Below are 17,099 nucleotides of genomic sequence, written 5' to 3' on the forward strand. Positions count from 1 at the left end.
CCGCCTCCTCCCGTGCTCTCGCCTCCTTCGACACGACACCGTTAGTCCTCGGCGGTTATCATAACGGGGTTGACGTTGGTTACATACGTGGGAACCTGAACGCCTGGCAAGGATGCTGGAACGCATATGGTCCCACCGCAACTCTATCGTTCCCTTTGGTCGTTAGTATCCTTCATCACTTGTTTCGTTGGAAGTGCGAGGTAGGATGGTGCTTATAGGCGATCTGGCAGCCCTTGAGCCCCCGGCTCGTATTAGGGTGGTTTGCAGGTACGGGGAACGCACCCACGACCATGTAACAACAACAACAACAATAACATACATACATACATACATTTAGTCGGTTGTGCGGCTCAGTGACGCGCCTTAACCTAACATGCACACACGCCGCGTATAGAGGGACATCTGCAACTTTTCACATGCGCTGAAATACCCACAGCAGTCTACCTGTGGTAACGAGCATCAGAAATCCCGCGTGTGATATTGTTCCTAGCGGCTGAAGGAAACGGCGGAGCTAGCGCTACCCCGCTTCATACCTTTTGGATCTCATACTTATTAACTATCCTTACTAGGCTAACACATTTTGACATTGCTTCGATTGCCTCTAGACCTATGAACAAATAACACCGTTTGAAGCCCTTCTAATAGCCCGGTAGGGTGGTAGCGTGCGAGGCAGCAGATTGTGAGGAGGGCTCGGCTCCCTTGGCATCTCCCTGAGCGCTCTTGTCTAGTCTACACAGATGATTGTTTCAATAATGCGATCATGTTGAGATGTGCATGTGTCTAGTGTCAGTGTGGAGTTGCGTTGAAATGGAACAGTGCTGGTAGGATATGCCATTGTTTAGGCGGGCGGTTCATGCAGGTTCTCGTAGCTAGGCCACCCCTGGCCATCTTGCACTGAATGTCAAAGTGAAGAAATTCTGCGATGCTGAAGGATAAAGGGGATCATGGCCATTAGCTTGCCAATGGAATCGGGATATGAAATTAGCAATAGAACGCAACACGGTGTTATAATTGCAACTGCTCCATCCGCCCGCCACCCTCTTCACCCGTTCTATTCATTTCCGAGCATAGCATGTTCTTCAGCGAAGCTGCTACGCGTCGTCGTTTTAATCACGCGCTACCAGAAAGCATTTGGCAATTCTTAAGGGTAAGTTCCATGCAACTTCGTTTTGACAACTTAATGTTTTCCGATCCAAACATTTGGCGGGCGACGGGCAGCTGCTCGCACCCGCCTTTGCAGGGCCCCTCCCGCTGCTTCTAGCAAAATAAAAGCGGTAATGCAAGGTCTTATATAATACTTTAAGAGAGGGAAGCCGCTGCACAGCTTCCTCACATCTTACGGTCGTCGAAACGATTCGAAACTCTGTTCTACTTGTACTCCAATAGTCCGGTGCCCGCTACGCAGTGATAGACCGTCAGCAGCTCTTACTGGACCTCCTGAATCTTTTGGAGAAGCTATTTCTCATTTAGACGTGAGTGCCATTGTGCTCCATGTCGCGTGCATACGGCGTGACGTGGCGTGATCAAGTCCCTTAGCCGACCAACATTGGCCTGGCCGTATTGCCGAGGACCAAACCACCACCCTAGTGAACGCCGGCAACTCTAAGGCGTCTATTTACCATGTCCTATATGAATGTGTTGACTCCTCCAGCTGAAATGCCAGTTTCCCCCCATCCCTCCACCTCGTTTGCATCCGTATCAGGTCATGGTGCGGTTGAGCAGTCGAGCCGTCTTTCCAGACGCCGTCGAGCTGCCTACATTGCGCGTCGCACTTGGCGAACGTTTTGCCGACAAGCTCTGGGCCCTCCCGGAGGCGCAGGCACTAGTACAAAAGGCAAAAGAGACGGTCTTCATCAATGGCATCAAGTGCAACACCTTAGACCCCTTGTACTACGGTATCTACAACCTGCAGGACTGCATGTACCTGGCCAGTGCTACGGTAGGCTGGCCCTGTCACGCTGTTTCGATTGAGTGAGGCTATGCCGAGCAGATCATTACTAGTATTAGTACTATTAGGAGTAGGAGTAGTAGTCGGGCCCTAAGGTGAACCCCGTACCAGAGCTCACAGTTTGTAGGTGGCGGCGAACTGCGGCGAAGCGCTGCTGACCTGCTGCTCCCGATACCTCTCCTTACCCATGTTTATTTTCTTTCCGTTGCAGGACAACTTTAATAAAATCCAGGACAACCCCAATAACAGCGTGATCCTCAAGCAGTACTATCAGGGCAAGGTCCAAAGCTACACCGCATTAACAAAGGACACGTATAGCGCTTGGCACATCAACGAGGCTGTGGACGAACAGTACGGTGCTATAAGGCTAAGCCCCGCAGCACGTGATTACATCGCCTTCGAGAAATCTGTAGTCACAAATGACGCCGACAAACCCATCTACTTTGCCCTGGCCAACTACCCTTGCTACCGCCTGTGGCCCGAGATGTGCGAGTACCTGATACAGGAGCTAGCCGGCACCCCTACCGTGTACCAGACATGGATAGATTATAACAAGGACTTCAGAAGCGCAGAGAAGCTGGCCAACCTTTTGGAGTCCCAGTGTTCCGACTTCGAGTGGGAACGTGCGAAAGAAGTGTTCCTTGAGGCGCTTAATTTTGAGGTGAAATTCTTCAACGAATTCATGAATGATTTTTAAATTGTGGAGCTTGCCTCCATCATTGAGCAACTACTGCGGAATTTTCCGTTGATCGTGGAAACGAAGGCTTGCGGCTGTTGCCATCAGCCAAGCGCGCGATGCGTGACATTTGGCGCCGTTTTCCGGCGGCCTCTCCAGATGGCAGTTAGCTGGTAGGTCTTGAATGGAGCTCCATATTGTTATCTTCAATTCATTTCTTATGTCGGACGCCCTGTGTCGCCTAGAGATCTGGTCGCTTTTGCTGTTGCGGGTCGGTGCGCTGGTCGCTGTCACCTTACGTGTGTGCGCTAGAGTGCGCTTTACATGAGCGCAGGGAGTCCCCCGCTGCCCATACAAGTCCAGGGGCTTTTCCAATGCTCGTACGTTCCGTTGGCACTGTGTCGAACGAAATCATACTTTGCATAGATCCGATTTATTAAGTTTATTCCATGCCGGCATTCGACCTGCCTCCGCGGCGGGCTGCTGAACTCGAGACGACTGCTTCTTCTGTCCATAGCTGTCTGAAACTAGTAGCATTCCATTGTAAGGACTCCTGCCATTCTCATCTCTCTGTATCGGGATCGGAAACACATTTCAGACTCGATGAATGATTGAATACATAAATGATCACCAAAAAGTCCCAAGGCCTGTTCATAGGGATCCCACCAGAGCACCAGCAGGCACCCCACCACGCACCAAGACAGCCAAACACCTGCGGCTGCCCCACCCGAAGGGGCAGCTCTGAATAATAACCGCACGACGGTACATATCTTTAAAGTCTACTCTGGCGGCTCCACACTACGACCCCAAGTCCCGACGCAGCACCTCCAGCACCGCACCGGTGCATGTCAGCAAGACAACTGCGAGGGGCCATGAGCTCCATAATCAGCGTAGCAAACCAAATACACATGCATGTATACACACGCTTAAAAAAATATACACACACAGAGAGAGAGAGAGAGAGAGAGAGAGAGAGAGAGAGAGAAAAGGGCCGGATTGCGCTGCGAGGCCCCCCCTTCCTTTCTACTTGTTCTTGTTTGTGACAGCTGTGCCTCCTTTCCCACCCGCTCCCAACTTTTTCGCAAGCTGTTCTCGGAGGAACTTGTGTTTGAGCTCCTCGCGTCGCAGTCGCTCCGCCTCCTCCTTGCGCGTCTTGAGCGCCTCAGCGCGCTGCCTCTCCTCCCGCGTTTGCTGCCCTAGGGAAAGCAGCTCCTGCGGTGTTGCGGGACATCACCATCACCACATCATCGCCATCACAACACCGCCATCACCACATCATCGCCATCACAACACCATCGCGATGTCTTATTTAGAAATCAATATCTGGTAATGTAAGGTACGAGCAGCTACCCGCGAAAGCCTCATGAGGAATGACAACATTATATGATGCGTGGAACAGGGGGGCATATCTTCACCCGTGGCAGCTACCCTGCGAAACCCTGCCTTCCCCGGTATTTCGGGGCACCCTCATCTGGTCACCCTAGTCAACTTCTCAGTGGATCGCTTAGGTTCCACACCCACCACCGGGATCCAACGGAATCTGCCGGGTCGACAGCGGCCCAACTCCATTCCTGGTCAGCTCGCGAGTCGACTTTATCTCATGTCACCACCGTCCATAGACTAGTGGACCTTTACCTTCCACCAACGGAAAGATTTTCGACACTGACAGGTCTCGATCCCGGGACCTCCCCGGGGGCAATGGTCGTGCCTTACCAGTAGTACCTAACCTAGTAATAATTGTATGTATACATGATTCTCCGGCCTGTCCACCCGCCGTCCGTCTCGTAGACAGATGGAGTGAACCCCGATCAGCTGCAGCGACCACAGCGCCGTGTGCTTTGGCTCGGCCCGCCCACCTCTTTCTGCTTGCGCCTCCGCGCCTCCGCTTCCTCGTCCGCAAGTGCCTGGTCCTGCTCCCGCTCCCAAGCGCGTCGATCGCGCTCCCGCTGCATATCCGCCGAAAGCATTCCGCCTGTAGAACGGCACGCCCGTTTATGCCGTACGCTCGTTGCCACAACATGGGTGAGGTTTATTCACCACAGGATGCAATGTGATGCACCTGTGATGACTCAGTTAAGACTCTCCTCCTTTATTTAAACACACGTAGGAAAAAGCGCGCACGCTGTCCCCACGACCTGCCTACTCCAACACCCCCGCATGGCCCGGACCATCCACCCGCCCACAGCTGCCGTCCTTCTCCTGCTCTCCATTCTTCCCTCCCTCATCCTTCCCCCTTCGGATCGTGAAAACAGCCGAAGGGAAAACCGGAGAACCGAAACGGCGGTCCCGGTCCCGGTCCAGGGGAAGCGTGTGGGCTCAAGCGAGTGAGTGAGTATGGGGCCGGGCCCGGGGCCCCCACATCACTTCCCTTGACGCCGGCCCCACACCTCATCTCACTCGGGTCACTTACCCGATCCCGACACCGCCTCAAGCATGCTGTCCAGCGGGCCGTCGCTTCTGGACCTGCCTGACGGGCCCTCCTCGCCCTTTCGCAGAAAGTCCACCTCGTACTGGTCTTCATCGTCCTCAACCTCGCCACGAGCTGCAAGAATGGTGTGTTGGAGCCATTGCGGCGTAAGACAGGGGGAAAGGATGCAATTGAAAGGTATTTGTGCGCGGGAGCGTGGGAGAGAAGGTGCGGCGCAACCTGCCAGCTTGTGCTAGAATTGGGTGGGGGCCATTTTTGGAAGACACGCCTGAGGGAACCCCGGCCTCCGACGTGCTCTTACCAAGTTTCTCGTATAGCTGCGCCTTGCGCTCTAGGGCAGCATAACATTCCCCGATGCGGTCGGCCGTGCTCTGTAGTACGGGGCAAGCCGGCGTGACAAAGACTATAAACCCATATTCACATGTAAGCAATGTCTTGTCAATCGTCTTGTCTTGGATACGCGTACCTTGACTTCAAGCCTGTCTTTCTTGTCACGCTCTTCCACACCGGCGTTGCGACCTTTCATGAGAGCGGCAACATTGAGACCTGACGTTCGCCGGTCGGGCAATTCCACACCGCTTGAGCGAAGCTTTGCATTTTCTTGTGCTCGATAAAGCTGTGCTTGGAGTTCGAGGATGCTGCTGCCGCTGACGCCTTCGATGTCCTGCTTTTTGCGTGGGAGCGCCCCACTGCTGGCAAGCCATCCTAAATTTCCAACTCTTTCCTCATCCCTGGGACGCTTTCCGGAAGTTGTTGCGTCGCTCATGTTTCCACGACGGTCTCCAGCGCGTAACGGCTAGGTTGAAATGGCTTCAGCAGGGCAGTGAATTTAATGCTTGGTCATTAAACTTTATACTTGTTTGTACTTGTGCACAGTATGTATAGCGTCATGGGAACTTCGCCATAAATTATGCGACCCTTGGGACAAGGACAATAGGAATTCGGTCCCTGTTGTTGTACAGGGATCCACTTCCAGAGCGATAACCAGTTTTTAGCACTGTATTTCCATGGGTTGGGATGACAGCATTCCACATGGCAGTTAGTATACAGTTTTCCTTACAACCAACCATGCAACTGCTCGCTCGGGGTTTCAGAAATCAGGGTGCCTCCCCCGCCCCTTCCCCTGCCACCGAGATTACCTTCAATACCCACATTCGTAATTACACATCACCCCCAGTACATCGCAATGAAAAGCACTACTGCAAATAAAGCATCCAATAAACATCCAGCCCAGTCAGCAGGCATCGTGCGCCCCCCCACTCCACTTCCCACACACGCGCACACCATGCATGACTCGGATTCACATCTGGGCCGAGGCCCCGGCAGCTGCCCACCACAGCTGCCAAATTCCGCCACGACGTGGCCGGCACGCGAGGAATATCGGGTGCACACACAGAGGTGTCTCCCACACAGGAATGATGGCGGGAAGGACTCATCCTGCACGCCGCCGGGGAAATCAAATCGAATCACAAAGTGCGCCTGCTGCTGCTGCTGCTGCTGCTGCTGCTGCTTTGGTGGGTCGATGGACGAACACCGCATCCTCTCCACCTGCCTCCTGCCAGTTTATTTGCTGCCTCCGCAGGTATTACTAAGAAAACAGGATTTACAGCCGCCAGCCTTTTCGGGGACAGCCTCCCAGCGCGTGGGTGCTTCACTCCACACAGCGCAACCATACATACAACCCCACATACATACATACATGCATACATACATACGTAAGCTACATCAGCTCCTCGCGCTGCGTGTTTCCATAGAGGAGGACTCCTTAACAGACGACATACACAAGGTGGCCACCGTGATGACGAGGCCATTCCCTCAAGCTCAAGAACAGCTGCGCACACTAAGGAGATGCCATCCATTTACATGAAGTGGGATCAGCTCGCCACATCTCTTTTTAATTACTATTGTTGAGCCCGCAAGGCTCAGTGAAAAGTGAGCGCAAGTGGCCGCACGCAAACCGCAACAGCTGCACGCGTGCGCGCGCGCATGTGTGTATGTGTGTGTATGTGTGTGTTGTTTGAGACTGTGTGTTTTTTGGGGTGGGGGGTGTTAGCATGGTGTTCAGGCAACACGCAAACGTACATATGTGTGTATATCCAGTCAAAGGACGAACGTCCGGGCACGACAAATTCAACCCTGGGATGCCAGAATCGATTGTTTCTACCCCCTATTGCAGGGGGGTTGCAACCCCAGGGGAAACCCCCTCAGGTTGTACGGGGATGCGCACCCCCCTACCCGCCCGATGGACGGCGAAGGGGGATCTCGATCAAGGTGGCATGAGAGCCGATCACGAGCTTTAGAGCGAAAGGCGCCGCCGCCGTTGATTCAGTGCGGCAGATTCGTCTGGGTGCTGTTGGTGGCGGCCGGGGCCACTGAACCCCCAGTCCATACATGCTCCAGAACCAAAGCAACCTTGTTCAGGAAAATGGAATTCCCCTCTTATCATGCCCAAAATATGCCCCCTCAACATCAACAACAACACAACAACAACAATCAACCCCGATCGGATCGTCTCCCCGGCCCTCAACATATCTCTCCCACAAGAGGCCACCCAAACAGAAATTTCCCCCCAAGCCCTACCCCCATGCCACCACTTCATCTGTGACCTCAAACTTCAAAATCGACAGCGCAACGCCCGTCCTCGCTGTGTGTGTGTGATGACGGACCGTATTTCTTCCGCCAAGCCACGTACTGCCTCTCTGTCTGAACTCCTGCCTCCTACCGCGGCCGCGGCCGCCGCGACTCCTTCCGCGACACGGCTCCGCTGCAGACCCGCCCGCCCGCCAGCACTCACCGCAGCCGGTACTTGCTCCGGCCCCGACCTGCCCTCTTCTGTCCTCCCCTGCCTGCATACCTGCAGCGGCTCGAACTGTACACTGTGCGCACCGAAACACACAGGCATACAGACAAGCACAAGCACACTTTCACCACCAGTCTGTCATCCATCAAGGCCTTGTCGCCATTCCATTTCATCTAAACAACAGAAAGCAAGCAACGATCACACGCGCACACCACTACCTTCACAACCACAGCCCTCCAATCACAGCGGCCGCATGACGGGCTGGGAAAGGGAGGGTGCAGCAGCAGCTGCCGCCGCCGTCGCCGCCGGCACCACCGCCGCCGCCGCCGCCGCCGCCGCGCCCGCCGTCTCCCCCTCCCCTGCCCCCGCCCCGCGCCTAAACAGAAACAGCGCCCCCCCAGAGCCCCTGCCGATCCGCATGTCCTCATCCAGGTACGTCGTACACCACTCGCTGCGGCTCCGGAGCACCTCCGGCACCGGAACCACCACCTCCGGCAGCAGCTCCTCCACGGGCAGCCCCCACAATTCCACGGGCCGCACACAGAACGACTCAAACTCCGCGGCTGCGCACAGCCCACCGCCGTTGTCCACCCACCGGCCCCGCACACACACGCGCCAGCTACCCAGAGGGCCGAACCGGAACACGGCGCTGTTCTCGGTCAGGATGCATCCGGGGGATGACGGGGACCCAGCGGCGACGGAGCCACTGCCGCCACGGCTGCCGCCGCTGGCGGCTACTGCCTGCAGCTGTTGCTTCTGCTTTTGTTGCTCGTCCAGCGTCAGGCGCTGCACCACGTGTGTCATTCCGAAGCCGGGGAGGCTGTCGGCGATTTGGAGGATCTGGGCCAGTAGGTTGGGGCCGCCGCCCGCCGCCTGTACGGTGGTGGTGATGGTAGGGGGTTGGGGGGACGGAGGAAGGAGGGGAGAAGCAGTACGTTTTTTCCCAACCTAGGAGAACGGAAGGGGCCGAAACGCACGCAGGAACACATGTACGTGCATGTACGGCATCTCAATGATGCCGATACCCCTGTGTAGCTGCCGGACTATGAACCACGTGTCTGTCTCTGCGTGCCGCACCGATGTACTACCCGAGGTGGCGGCGGCGGCGGCCGCTCCTACCCTACTCAACCCCTGCTTGATCGTCACATCGATAACCTGATGCAAACAAATATACAGACAGACAGACAGCAATAGGGCCCTCCCCTCCCTTCCCGGCCCCCTGTAGGGGGGCCCCTGCTTACCGGTACGGTGGATGCCCCCGAGCTGGTGGAGGCGTTGGAGGCGTACACCAGCCTCCACTCCCCAAGCAGCAGGGGGTCCACCCGGGGGGCGGGGGAGCCCACGGTGGGCCGCCTGGGGGCGGAGGGGGGTGGCGTGGTGGTGGTTGGCTGGATGGGGAGAAAACACACTTCGATGGTGGGAGCGCCGTGAGCCTCATCCCTGGGCCCGCCTCACCTGGCCACATCCACTACCGTGTTCAGCGGCTTGTCGGTGGGGGACAGCGCCTCCAGCTGCGCCAGCAGCCCGTCCACCTCCTCCCGCAGCGGCTCTCCGCCGGGCACCACACTGCTCACGGGGCCCAGGGCCAGACACACCCATCGCAACCGGTCCTTGATGGTGGCGCGGAGACGGGCGCGGTCCTTAGAGACACGCCGGTCTTCGGAGGCGCGAGCCAGCTCAGCAAGCTTGGGGTCGAGGGAGGGTGATGAGGCGCCGACCGCTGCGGCCGCGACGGCGGCAGCCGCCAGGGCGGCAGTGGTGTCCAGCAGGCCGCCGCCGCCGCCACCGGTGGTGGCGGTGGCGGCTCCGCCGACTGGTACGGCGTCCTGGGTCCTACGAAAGGCCTCCCAGGACTCGGCCACTGTGGGCGCCCGTGGTGGTGGCGGCGGCGGCGGTGGTGGTGGCGGTGGGGCTGTCGGCTGTGTGCTCTGATTCGCGACCTGGTTTTGCGACCCGCCCAGTGCCCACCAGTCGCCGCGGCCGGCCGACCAGCCGCCGTTACCAAGACCGCCACTGCTACTGCCGACGGCGCCGCCGCCGGAGGCCCCCCGTGACTGGGCGGTGCCGCTGGGGAAGGAGGGCGATGTGAACAGCGCCGAGCCGGCAGGTGCAGCTGCGGGGCGATGCGGGCAAGGCGGTGTCAGTGGGGCCGACAGAGGGCTCCTGAAGGTTCTACAGGCTGGAGGGGGGTGAGGGCTATAATGCCGAATAACGGCGCCCTACTGAGAGTGACGGAGTAGCAGTAGCAGTACGGCCCGACTGCTGTTGCTACAGCTTACAAGGGGTTTGCGAAAGCTTAAAGGGGGACATTTGTTGCAGGCAACAAAATATGCCGGCCCACAGCCGTACAAGTTGTTGGTGCCGTACCTGTGGCCGGGCTGGCGGCCGCACCGGTGAGTGTCGCCCAGCCGTTGCCAAAGCCTCCACCCCCGCTGCGCCGCCGTACGTCGCTCTTGCCGGCAGCATCTCCCACATTCGCGCCAGCGGCCGGTGCGGCCTGCGTCTCAACGAGCGCCGTGTACGGATCGCTGGACGGCAGGGCCTCTGGCGGCAGCCAGGAGTCCCCAGGCCCCGCATCGCGGTCCTTACCAGACGACCTGTTGCTGTTGGGACCGACGGGAGATTGCTGCAGCGGCGGCGGCTGACCGCTAGTGGCAGTAGCGCTGCCGCCGCCGCCGCCGTTGGCGGCGATGGCGGCAAAAGCCGCCGCCGCCGCCGCGGCGGCTGCCTGGCCGTTGCTGCTTCCGCTGCTGCTGGAAGCGATGGCGTTGAAAGCGGCCGCCGCAGCGGGGTTGGTGACGGTGGGAGGTGCAGGCGTGCCGGTAGGTTCGGACCTGCCGCCGCCGCCGCCACCGCCGCCGCCGGTCGCGGCCTTCCCACCAGCACCCGAGCCGCCGGCGCCGCCCTGCCCCAGCGGGGTCCCCAGCAGCCGCATCTTGGTGGGCGCCAGCAGCTGGGGGGGAAGGCGGGTGCGCATGACGAACAACACCCCCGCCACGGCGGCGATGTAGGCGATGAGGCGGCCGATGGGAGGTGCCCCGGTCCAGGCCTACGAGGGAGTGAGGGAGTGGGGGGAAAAGGGGCATCATCGCCGCCATCATGAGGTGGTGAGACAAGAAGCGAAGGGGTTTCAGGGTTTAGGGTTAAGGTTCCCATGTTCTAGAAGGCGTGTGTGGTGGTGTGGTGGTGTGATGGTGTGGTGGTCTGGTGGTGTGGTGGTGTTCGTGAGCAGCGGTTATCCTGGGTGGCGGGTGGAAGGCTGGGGAGATGGAGGTTGGGGAGATGGAGGAGAGAGGCGTCTGAGGACGACTTGAGGACGTAATCATCCGGATCCGGATCAAGGCTGTAGCAGTGAGGGGTGGTCAGAGCGAAAGGGGGGTCAGTGAGGGAAGGTCAGCGGAAAGAGGTGCAGGAGTTACGAGTTCTATGTGCATGTGGGGGGGGAGGGGGGACGTCCGTAAAGACCGGGGCGGTCATGGACGACAGCTTCTGTCGGCGGGGAGGCAGTAATGCCCCCGGGTGATGCGAAAGAATGTTTACGGGGTGCAGGAAGAGCAGGTGTGTGTGTGTGTGTGTCTCAGCCCGGAAGGCACCCCCCACATCCCCGTACCCCACTCACCACGGCCATGCTGGTCACCAGGCTGTCCCCCAGCTGCTTAATACCTCCGAGGAACTCCCGCAGGCCGCTGTCCACCACCACCGCCTGATACACCCCGTCAAGGACACGGACAAGAGGGTCGCGGTACTTCTCAGCGCCGTACAGCTGCTCAGGACGAACGTACGGCACCAGGTCGACGACAGCTGAGGCGGAGGCGGAGACAGCCGGATCGGTGGCGGCCCCTGCCGCCGTCGCCGCCGCTGTTGTTGTTGTTGGCGGCGGCAGTGGTCTCCTGGTTGCCGCCACTGCCAGTCTGTCCGCCATGGTGGTGAGCTGGCTCAGCACCTGCCCCATGGCGGCCTTCTCATCGGCGTCGGCCAGTGTGGAGTACTGCCGGTTCACCTGAGGGGGATGACGGGGAGGGGGAGGGGAAGGGGGAAGGGGGGGATCATCGGGGGAAATATCACTGAGTGGAGACACGGTACCCCCCGTCGTGAGCGGACGGCATGGAGGGGGTGCAGGGAGGAGAAGGAGGAGGAGGAGACGAACCACGAACGAGTGAAGCTGATGAGGAGAAGAAGGGGGAGGGGGAGGAAAGACGAACCACAGGGGGAGGGGGAAGATGACCATGAACAGATCTCCCCCATTCCGCGGCGGAAGGAGTGAACAAATCCCCTCCTCCCCGCACCGCCCCCACGCACCTGCTGCAGTTGCTGTATGAGCAGTCTCAACGAGTTGGCTGCGGCCCTCAGCTGCTCCTGCTGCTGCTCCAGGGTGAGAACCAGGGTACGGTCCTCGAGTACCCTGCCGTACGCGTCAAAGACGTACGGCTTGGGGTTGTTGTTGATTAGCAGGTTGTTGACCCAGTCCAGGATGCCCGTGAGCTGCTCAGCGTGGGGGCCCGGGCGGTGTGGGGGTTGATCTTATGTGAGAAACAGTCTCAGAATGTGTCCCCATACGAGCACCGACTTGCATGTATGTATGTATGTATGTATGTATGTATGTATGTATGTATGTATGTATGTATGTATGTATGTATGTATGTATGTATGTATGTATGTATGTATGTATGTATGTATGTATGTATGTATGTATGTATGTATGTATGCATGTGTGTATGTATGTATGTATGTATGTATGTATGCATGTGTGTATGTATGTATGTAACTAGATGTGTGAGAGGCACATGCCGCAGATCTTGGGAGGTGAGGAGGCCCGGAGGGAGGGTTCAAGCGACGGGGAGAGCGGGAGGGGGCCGGCGGGCTTGCGAAGCAGAGACAAGGCCACGGCGTCTCCACAGCCGCCATCATCACTATCACCAGTATTACCACCACGACCAACACCACGGTGTCGTACATGCCGTACCCGGGCTGTCAACTTCTTTCCGGCTTTGCGTTTCTCCCCCAAATGTCTGGTGTGTCATACTCCCTAAGCTCCGTGCCAGCCCCCTCCGCCCCCTCCGCCCACCCAGCCACCAACCTGCTCCAAAATGTAGTTATGGTACACGACACCATCCTCCCCGGGAGAAGCCCCTCCGCCCTCCGCCACCCCGTTGCCGACCGCCGCCGCCGCCGCCCCCATAAGCCCCTCCTGCTGCAGCTGCTGCTGGCTGTAGCCATCGATGTAGTCCTGCAGCTTGCCTATAGCCGCGCTGATGCGCGCATCGGTTTCGGGGCCGTACTGATCCTTGTACTGCGACAGGAACAGCTGGAGCTGCCGTGCGGCGGCCACAGGATCGTCCTGTACGGCACCGTGCCCCGTCAGCACCTGCTCCGCCAGGGCCGCCATGGGCTGGGCTCCGGAACCGGAGGTTGCGGCTGCCGAGGAGGCCATTTGTGGCGCCGCGAAGGGACCCGGGGGAACGGGCGTCGGGGTTGTAGCGGTGGCTGTAGCAGCAGCAGCAGCAGCAGCAGCTGCGCTCGGCCCAGCGGCCGAGGAAGAGGCAGCGACGCCTAGAGCCCCCACGGCTAGGGGTCGTGCCGTCGAGGTCGTTGCCGCTGCCCCTGCCGCGGAAGTTGCAGGACGGAGCTGTGGGACGAGGTTGGGCAGGGGACAGGCGCACAGCAATCAGTGGTAATAGTTCTTAATGATTTGTTTTTTTTGTTAATTGGCAGAATTTGCATTCCCTTCTCCCCTTCTCAAACTCCCCCGTTGCAAAAGGGCCCGACATTGGTAGTGGCACATCGCGCGGCAACTCGCCTTTACGGTGTTGAAATCAAAGACGCTCCGAAAGACGGCCCCGAAGTCCATTCCCGCATCGGTGTCTCGCTGCAAGTCATTTGCCTTTTGTGTATGTTGCTTGCTCTTGATTTCCGTGTCACTCTGGTGGGTGGTGGGGACATGTGGGAAGTGTGAGATGGCGTGCCTTGTGAGCAGAGCTGGATAAGTCCATGGGACCACAAGCTCCACCATTTTGTGCATTAGAAGTTGGTTGGGCAAGCTAATATAGCACAAGGGTGTGGACTGTAAATAGCTTATGCGTCCAGGCATAGTACAACCCTCAACCTTAACCTACGAGTTACTTCCTACAACAGCATTGCGTATAATCACAGGATACTAAGTGAACATATTGAGGAGGCACAGCGTTATGTTTATACTTGAGCCATCGCCCTATCGGCAGAGCACACCGCTTCAGCAACGCTGGGCAGCAGTACCAAGGCATTGCCACCAACTACGCAAACTAAAAAGCAACGCAGGGCTTATTTGGCAACGCTAGATCGATTCTTCTTCATGTACAGACAGGAAACACGGAAAGAAGCACGGATGGAATTCGGGACATAGTACAGCGTAGAGCTAACCTGATAAGCGCGCACCGCGCCGTAATGTAGCTGAGGGCGTCCGCCGGTATGGTGAATACGGAGCCGCAGAGCCTGACTTTTGCGAACTGAGGATAGTGAAACAGCCTGTGGCGTGCCTGACCCCGGCGCCAGGCCAGAAGTCCCAAGCGGTACGTGTAAATACATCAGAGCGTAATGTCCAAGATCTTGTCCAACAAGCCCTATTACTATCTGCGTCGGCCCACTGCCTTGACCATTGGGTGCCTGTGGTCCAGTTATCGCAGCAACAAATTCCAAGTGCGTTCTACTATCTGAACATGTATCCTTCAGGCCATCATTACCGAAGAAACCTTGAGATGGAGGAAGCCACTGTACGGATGGTTAAAACATAAAGTTGCGGAGTACAACTGTTACAACGTGTCACTTCGGCAATTGCGGACTTCCGCATTTTTACGCTCAAAATGATTAAAATGATAATGTTTCAATGTAGGAGCTTCTGGATCATGGCCGCGACGTTCGGTGCAAAGAAAGCCAGCGACAGGGTACCTGCGATGCATTTGGTCGTAGATGCCCCAGAGGGAAGGGAGAGAGATGGAATACGTAAGTTTCTTTTCATCCATATCTGAAACGAACGTCTCCGCATGGAATGGACATAACCGATAGGTTATAGCAGCCAATTCGACTAAACGCATAATTCCCCTCTTCTTTCCGATGGCCATCACATGTATTCGCGCTACAAACAGGAAAAGCTTCGTGCATCAATGGTAGGCAGCACTCAGTTGAAATCCCGCAAAGCTCCTCACCATCCCGGGTTGTAAGGGAAAACGGCGCTCCTGAGAACCAACACACCGAGTCTGTTTTGCCTTTGCCTTTCCCTAAGAAGAAACACAAGAAACACAAGCTGTACAAAGGAGCATTTTTATGCACTCCGGCAATCGCATCCCCCTCCTAGCCGCAAGAGCGGCCCACAGAGCGGCCGCACAGCTTCCCCCTTCTCTAGGGTAACCCTCGTCACCCGAACCCTGCCATCGCATCTGTCCATCTACCGGATTACGCCACACAGGAACGACACACACCACCACACCACACACCGCCACTATTAGATGGCACGCGGAATCCCGCTCATCCCGGCTCCTGCAGCCTCCGCCCTCCCTTTCACCTCGCACCTTCCCTACCCCGCACCCGTCTGCACATGAACCCCCAAGAGACCACCAAATGGTCACTGTATAGAGAGCTATTTAGGCAACCCCGGGAGAAACGCATAAGGGCGTCTCCGCGTTACTGAACTGTTAGCGGGAAGGCACTGGGAAGGAAGGTCACAACTGGATACGCCACAAGCCACAAGAAACTGTGTTTGTTGTCGTACCATGTGCCGTATTCGACGCGTACATGTGTATGTGTCCACACGCAGCCGCGGCCTCCTTCCCCCTGGAGGCGCAGTGCTACTCCGAGAGTCACGAGATGCGCGAGCGGTGAAGGGGATCAGCTCCCCGGCCACCCCTCCCTCCCTCCCTCCCTCCCCCCCCCCAGATGCGACGCACGCCCCGGCAAACCCGACGACCCCGGGAGGTCCCCTACCTAAACTGGCCCGATTCCCGTACACGCTGTCGTACCTCTCGCCAGGTAGACCTGCCCGTCCAATGCGACTAGAAGCCTCCGAGAGGAGGAGGGGTTGCTCGCCACCACCAGCACCCGGTCATCGCCTCCTAATGCGCCCTCCTCCTCCTCCTCCTCCTCCTCCTGCTGCCCTGGGGGCCGCTTCATCTGGCACCCCCCTCCGGGTGATCGTCCCATGCTGACCAGCCGCTGCCGTACCTGCGGCAGGTCCGGGTGGCGCTCCAGAACCAGCTCATTAACTCCTGCAGGGGCGGGTGCGAAAGGGCGAGTTTCAGGAACAGGGGGGGGATGAGTCTCCGGGCCGGCGGCGTCAGGTGGCGTCAGGTTCACAACCGCACCGTAGCGCACCGTACTGCACTGTCGGGGTGGGTTGTGTCGCCATGACGCTCGGTCTTTCAGAAGTCCGACGCGCGACCCCGCCTCCTCCTCCTCCTTCTCCCTTCTCTCCAGCATGCTCAGAGCTCATCCACACACCCCGTTCCCTCAGCCTCCCCCCTTCCCGCAGCACCCGTTGTACTGCCGTACTACTTATTGCCTCTCCTGCCCCCGGCGGCCCCCCAGCCCCACCCAGCAGCCGCATGTCGTCCGCGAAAGCCACCCCGGCCCCCCCGGGCGCCTGGCCATCGCGGTGGCGCAGCAGCTCCCACAGCTCCCAGGGCAGATCCACGCCCAGACGCTGCTCGCCGTGGGACAGGGCGGAGGGATCGGCACCTGCGGGCGGGGGGGAGAGGGGTGCAAGGTGCGGATTCGCCGAAGTGCAATACCTCACAAGTCACCTTGCCCTGGGGGGAAAGTGCCATATACCTCAAGCAAGACAGGCACGGCCAGCAGCTGTTGGAAGTTCAACAAACGTCGAACAGTCCACCAGAACGTGGTGGTCCATTGGTCTGTTGAAGTGGTCAGCCGTCCGGAGCTCGGTGCGGTGCGGGGGGTGCGGTGCGGGGGGTGCAGCGCTGTGCTGTAAGGGAGATGCGGGGACTTGGGGGGCCGGGATGGAATGCACATACACATACGCATGCACAAGCGTATGTCGTACCCGTCCAGTAAAATCCGCCGGGGCGGCTCTCGCCCGGGCGGGAGGTCCCCCCCAAGCCCACAGCCCTTCCCCCCCCCTTTATTACCCACAACCCCTCACCCGGCATGAGCGCCATGCTATTGGGTCGGGACAGGAAGGCCGCGTATAACCGAAAGAAGCGCCTGGGGGGGTGGGGAAGAGGGTGGGGAAGAGTGTGGGGAAGAGTGTGGGGAAGAGTGT

The 17,099-nt window shown here is 58.4% G+C and overlaps 3 protein-coding genes across 3 annotated transcripts in view; 1 reads left to right on the forward strand and 2 right to left on the reverse strand.

Annotated features, from left to right (window-relative positions):
* The first annotated feature begins 1,311 nt into the window (after nucleotides 1-1,311).
* On the forward strand, nucleotides 1,312-3,188 carry VOLCADRAFT_109657 (uncharacterized protein). The gene is made up of 3 exons (XM_002947921.1): nucleotides 1,312-1,472; nucleotides 1,703-1,939; nucleotides 2,160-3,188. The coding sequence occupies exons 2-3, from the start codon at nucleotides 1,706-1,708 to the stop codon at nucleotides 2,643-2,645; spliced, it is 720 nt and encodes a 239-aa protein (XP_002947967.1). The 5' UTR covers nucleotides 1,312-1,472; nucleotides 1,703-1,705; the 3' UTR covers nucleotides 2,646-3,188.
* A 459-nt stretch (nucleotides 3,189-3,647) lies between these two features.
* Nucleotides 3,648-5,818, reverse strand: VOLCADRAFT_88415 (uncharacterized protein; the record flags this gene model as incomplete). The annotated part of the gene is made up of 5 exons (XM_002948071.1): nucleotides 3,648-3,836; nucleotides 4,481-4,596; nucleotides 5,035-5,166; nucleotides 5,354-5,423; nucleotides 5,519-5,818. 5 exons carry the CDS (start codon nucleotides 5,816-5,818, stop codon nucleotides 3,648-3,650), a joined length of 807 nt encoding a protein of 268 aa, XP_002948117.1.
* Nucleotides 5,819-6,974: 1,156 nt separating this feature from the next.
* The window catches only part of VOLCADRAFT_88416 (uncharacterized protein), a gene marked incomplete at both ends in the record, with an annotated part of 12,297 nt that continues 2,172 nt past the window's right edge, over nucleotides 6,975-17,099 (reverse strand). The window contains 13 exons of the mRNA XM_002948072.1: nucleotides 6,975-7,018; nucleotides 7,847-7,928; nucleotides 8,165-8,725; nucleotides 9,094-9,205; nucleotides 9,308-9,965; nucleotides 10,220-10,901; nucleotides 11,472-11,852; nucleotides 12,152-12,334; nucleotides 12,930-13,478; nucleotides 13,656-13,772; nucleotides 16,043-16,086; nucleotides 16,412-16,555; nucleotides 16,980-17,041. Coding sequence (XP_002948118.1) covers nucleotides 6,975-7,018; nucleotides 7,847-7,928; nucleotides 8,165-8,725; nucleotides 9,094-9,205; nucleotides 9,308-9,965; nucleotides 10,220-10,901; nucleotides 11,472-11,852; nucleotides 12,152-12,334; nucleotides 12,930-13,478; nucleotides 13,656-13,772; nucleotides 16,043-16,086; nucleotides 16,412-16,555; nucleotides 16,980-17,041 — 3,619 coding nt within the window. The remainder of the gene's footprint in view (nucleotides 7,019-7,846; nucleotides 7,929-8,164; nucleotides 8,726-9,093; nucleotides 9,206-9,307; nucleotides 9,966-10,219; nucleotides 10,902-11,471; nucleotides 11,853-12,151; nucleotides 12,335-12,929; nucleotides 13,479-13,655; nucleotides 13,773-16,042; nucleotides 16,087-16,411; nucleotides 16,556-16,979; nucleotides 17,042-17,099) is intronic.

Source organism: Volvox carteri (assembly GCF_000143455.1).
Source record: "Volvox carteri f. nagariensis unplaced genomic scaffold VOLCAscaffold_8, whole genome shotgun sequence".
Classification (NCBI taxonomy): Eukaryota; Viridiplantae; Chlorophyta; class Chlorophyceae; order Chlamydomonadales; family Volvocaceae; genus Volvox; species Volvox carteri.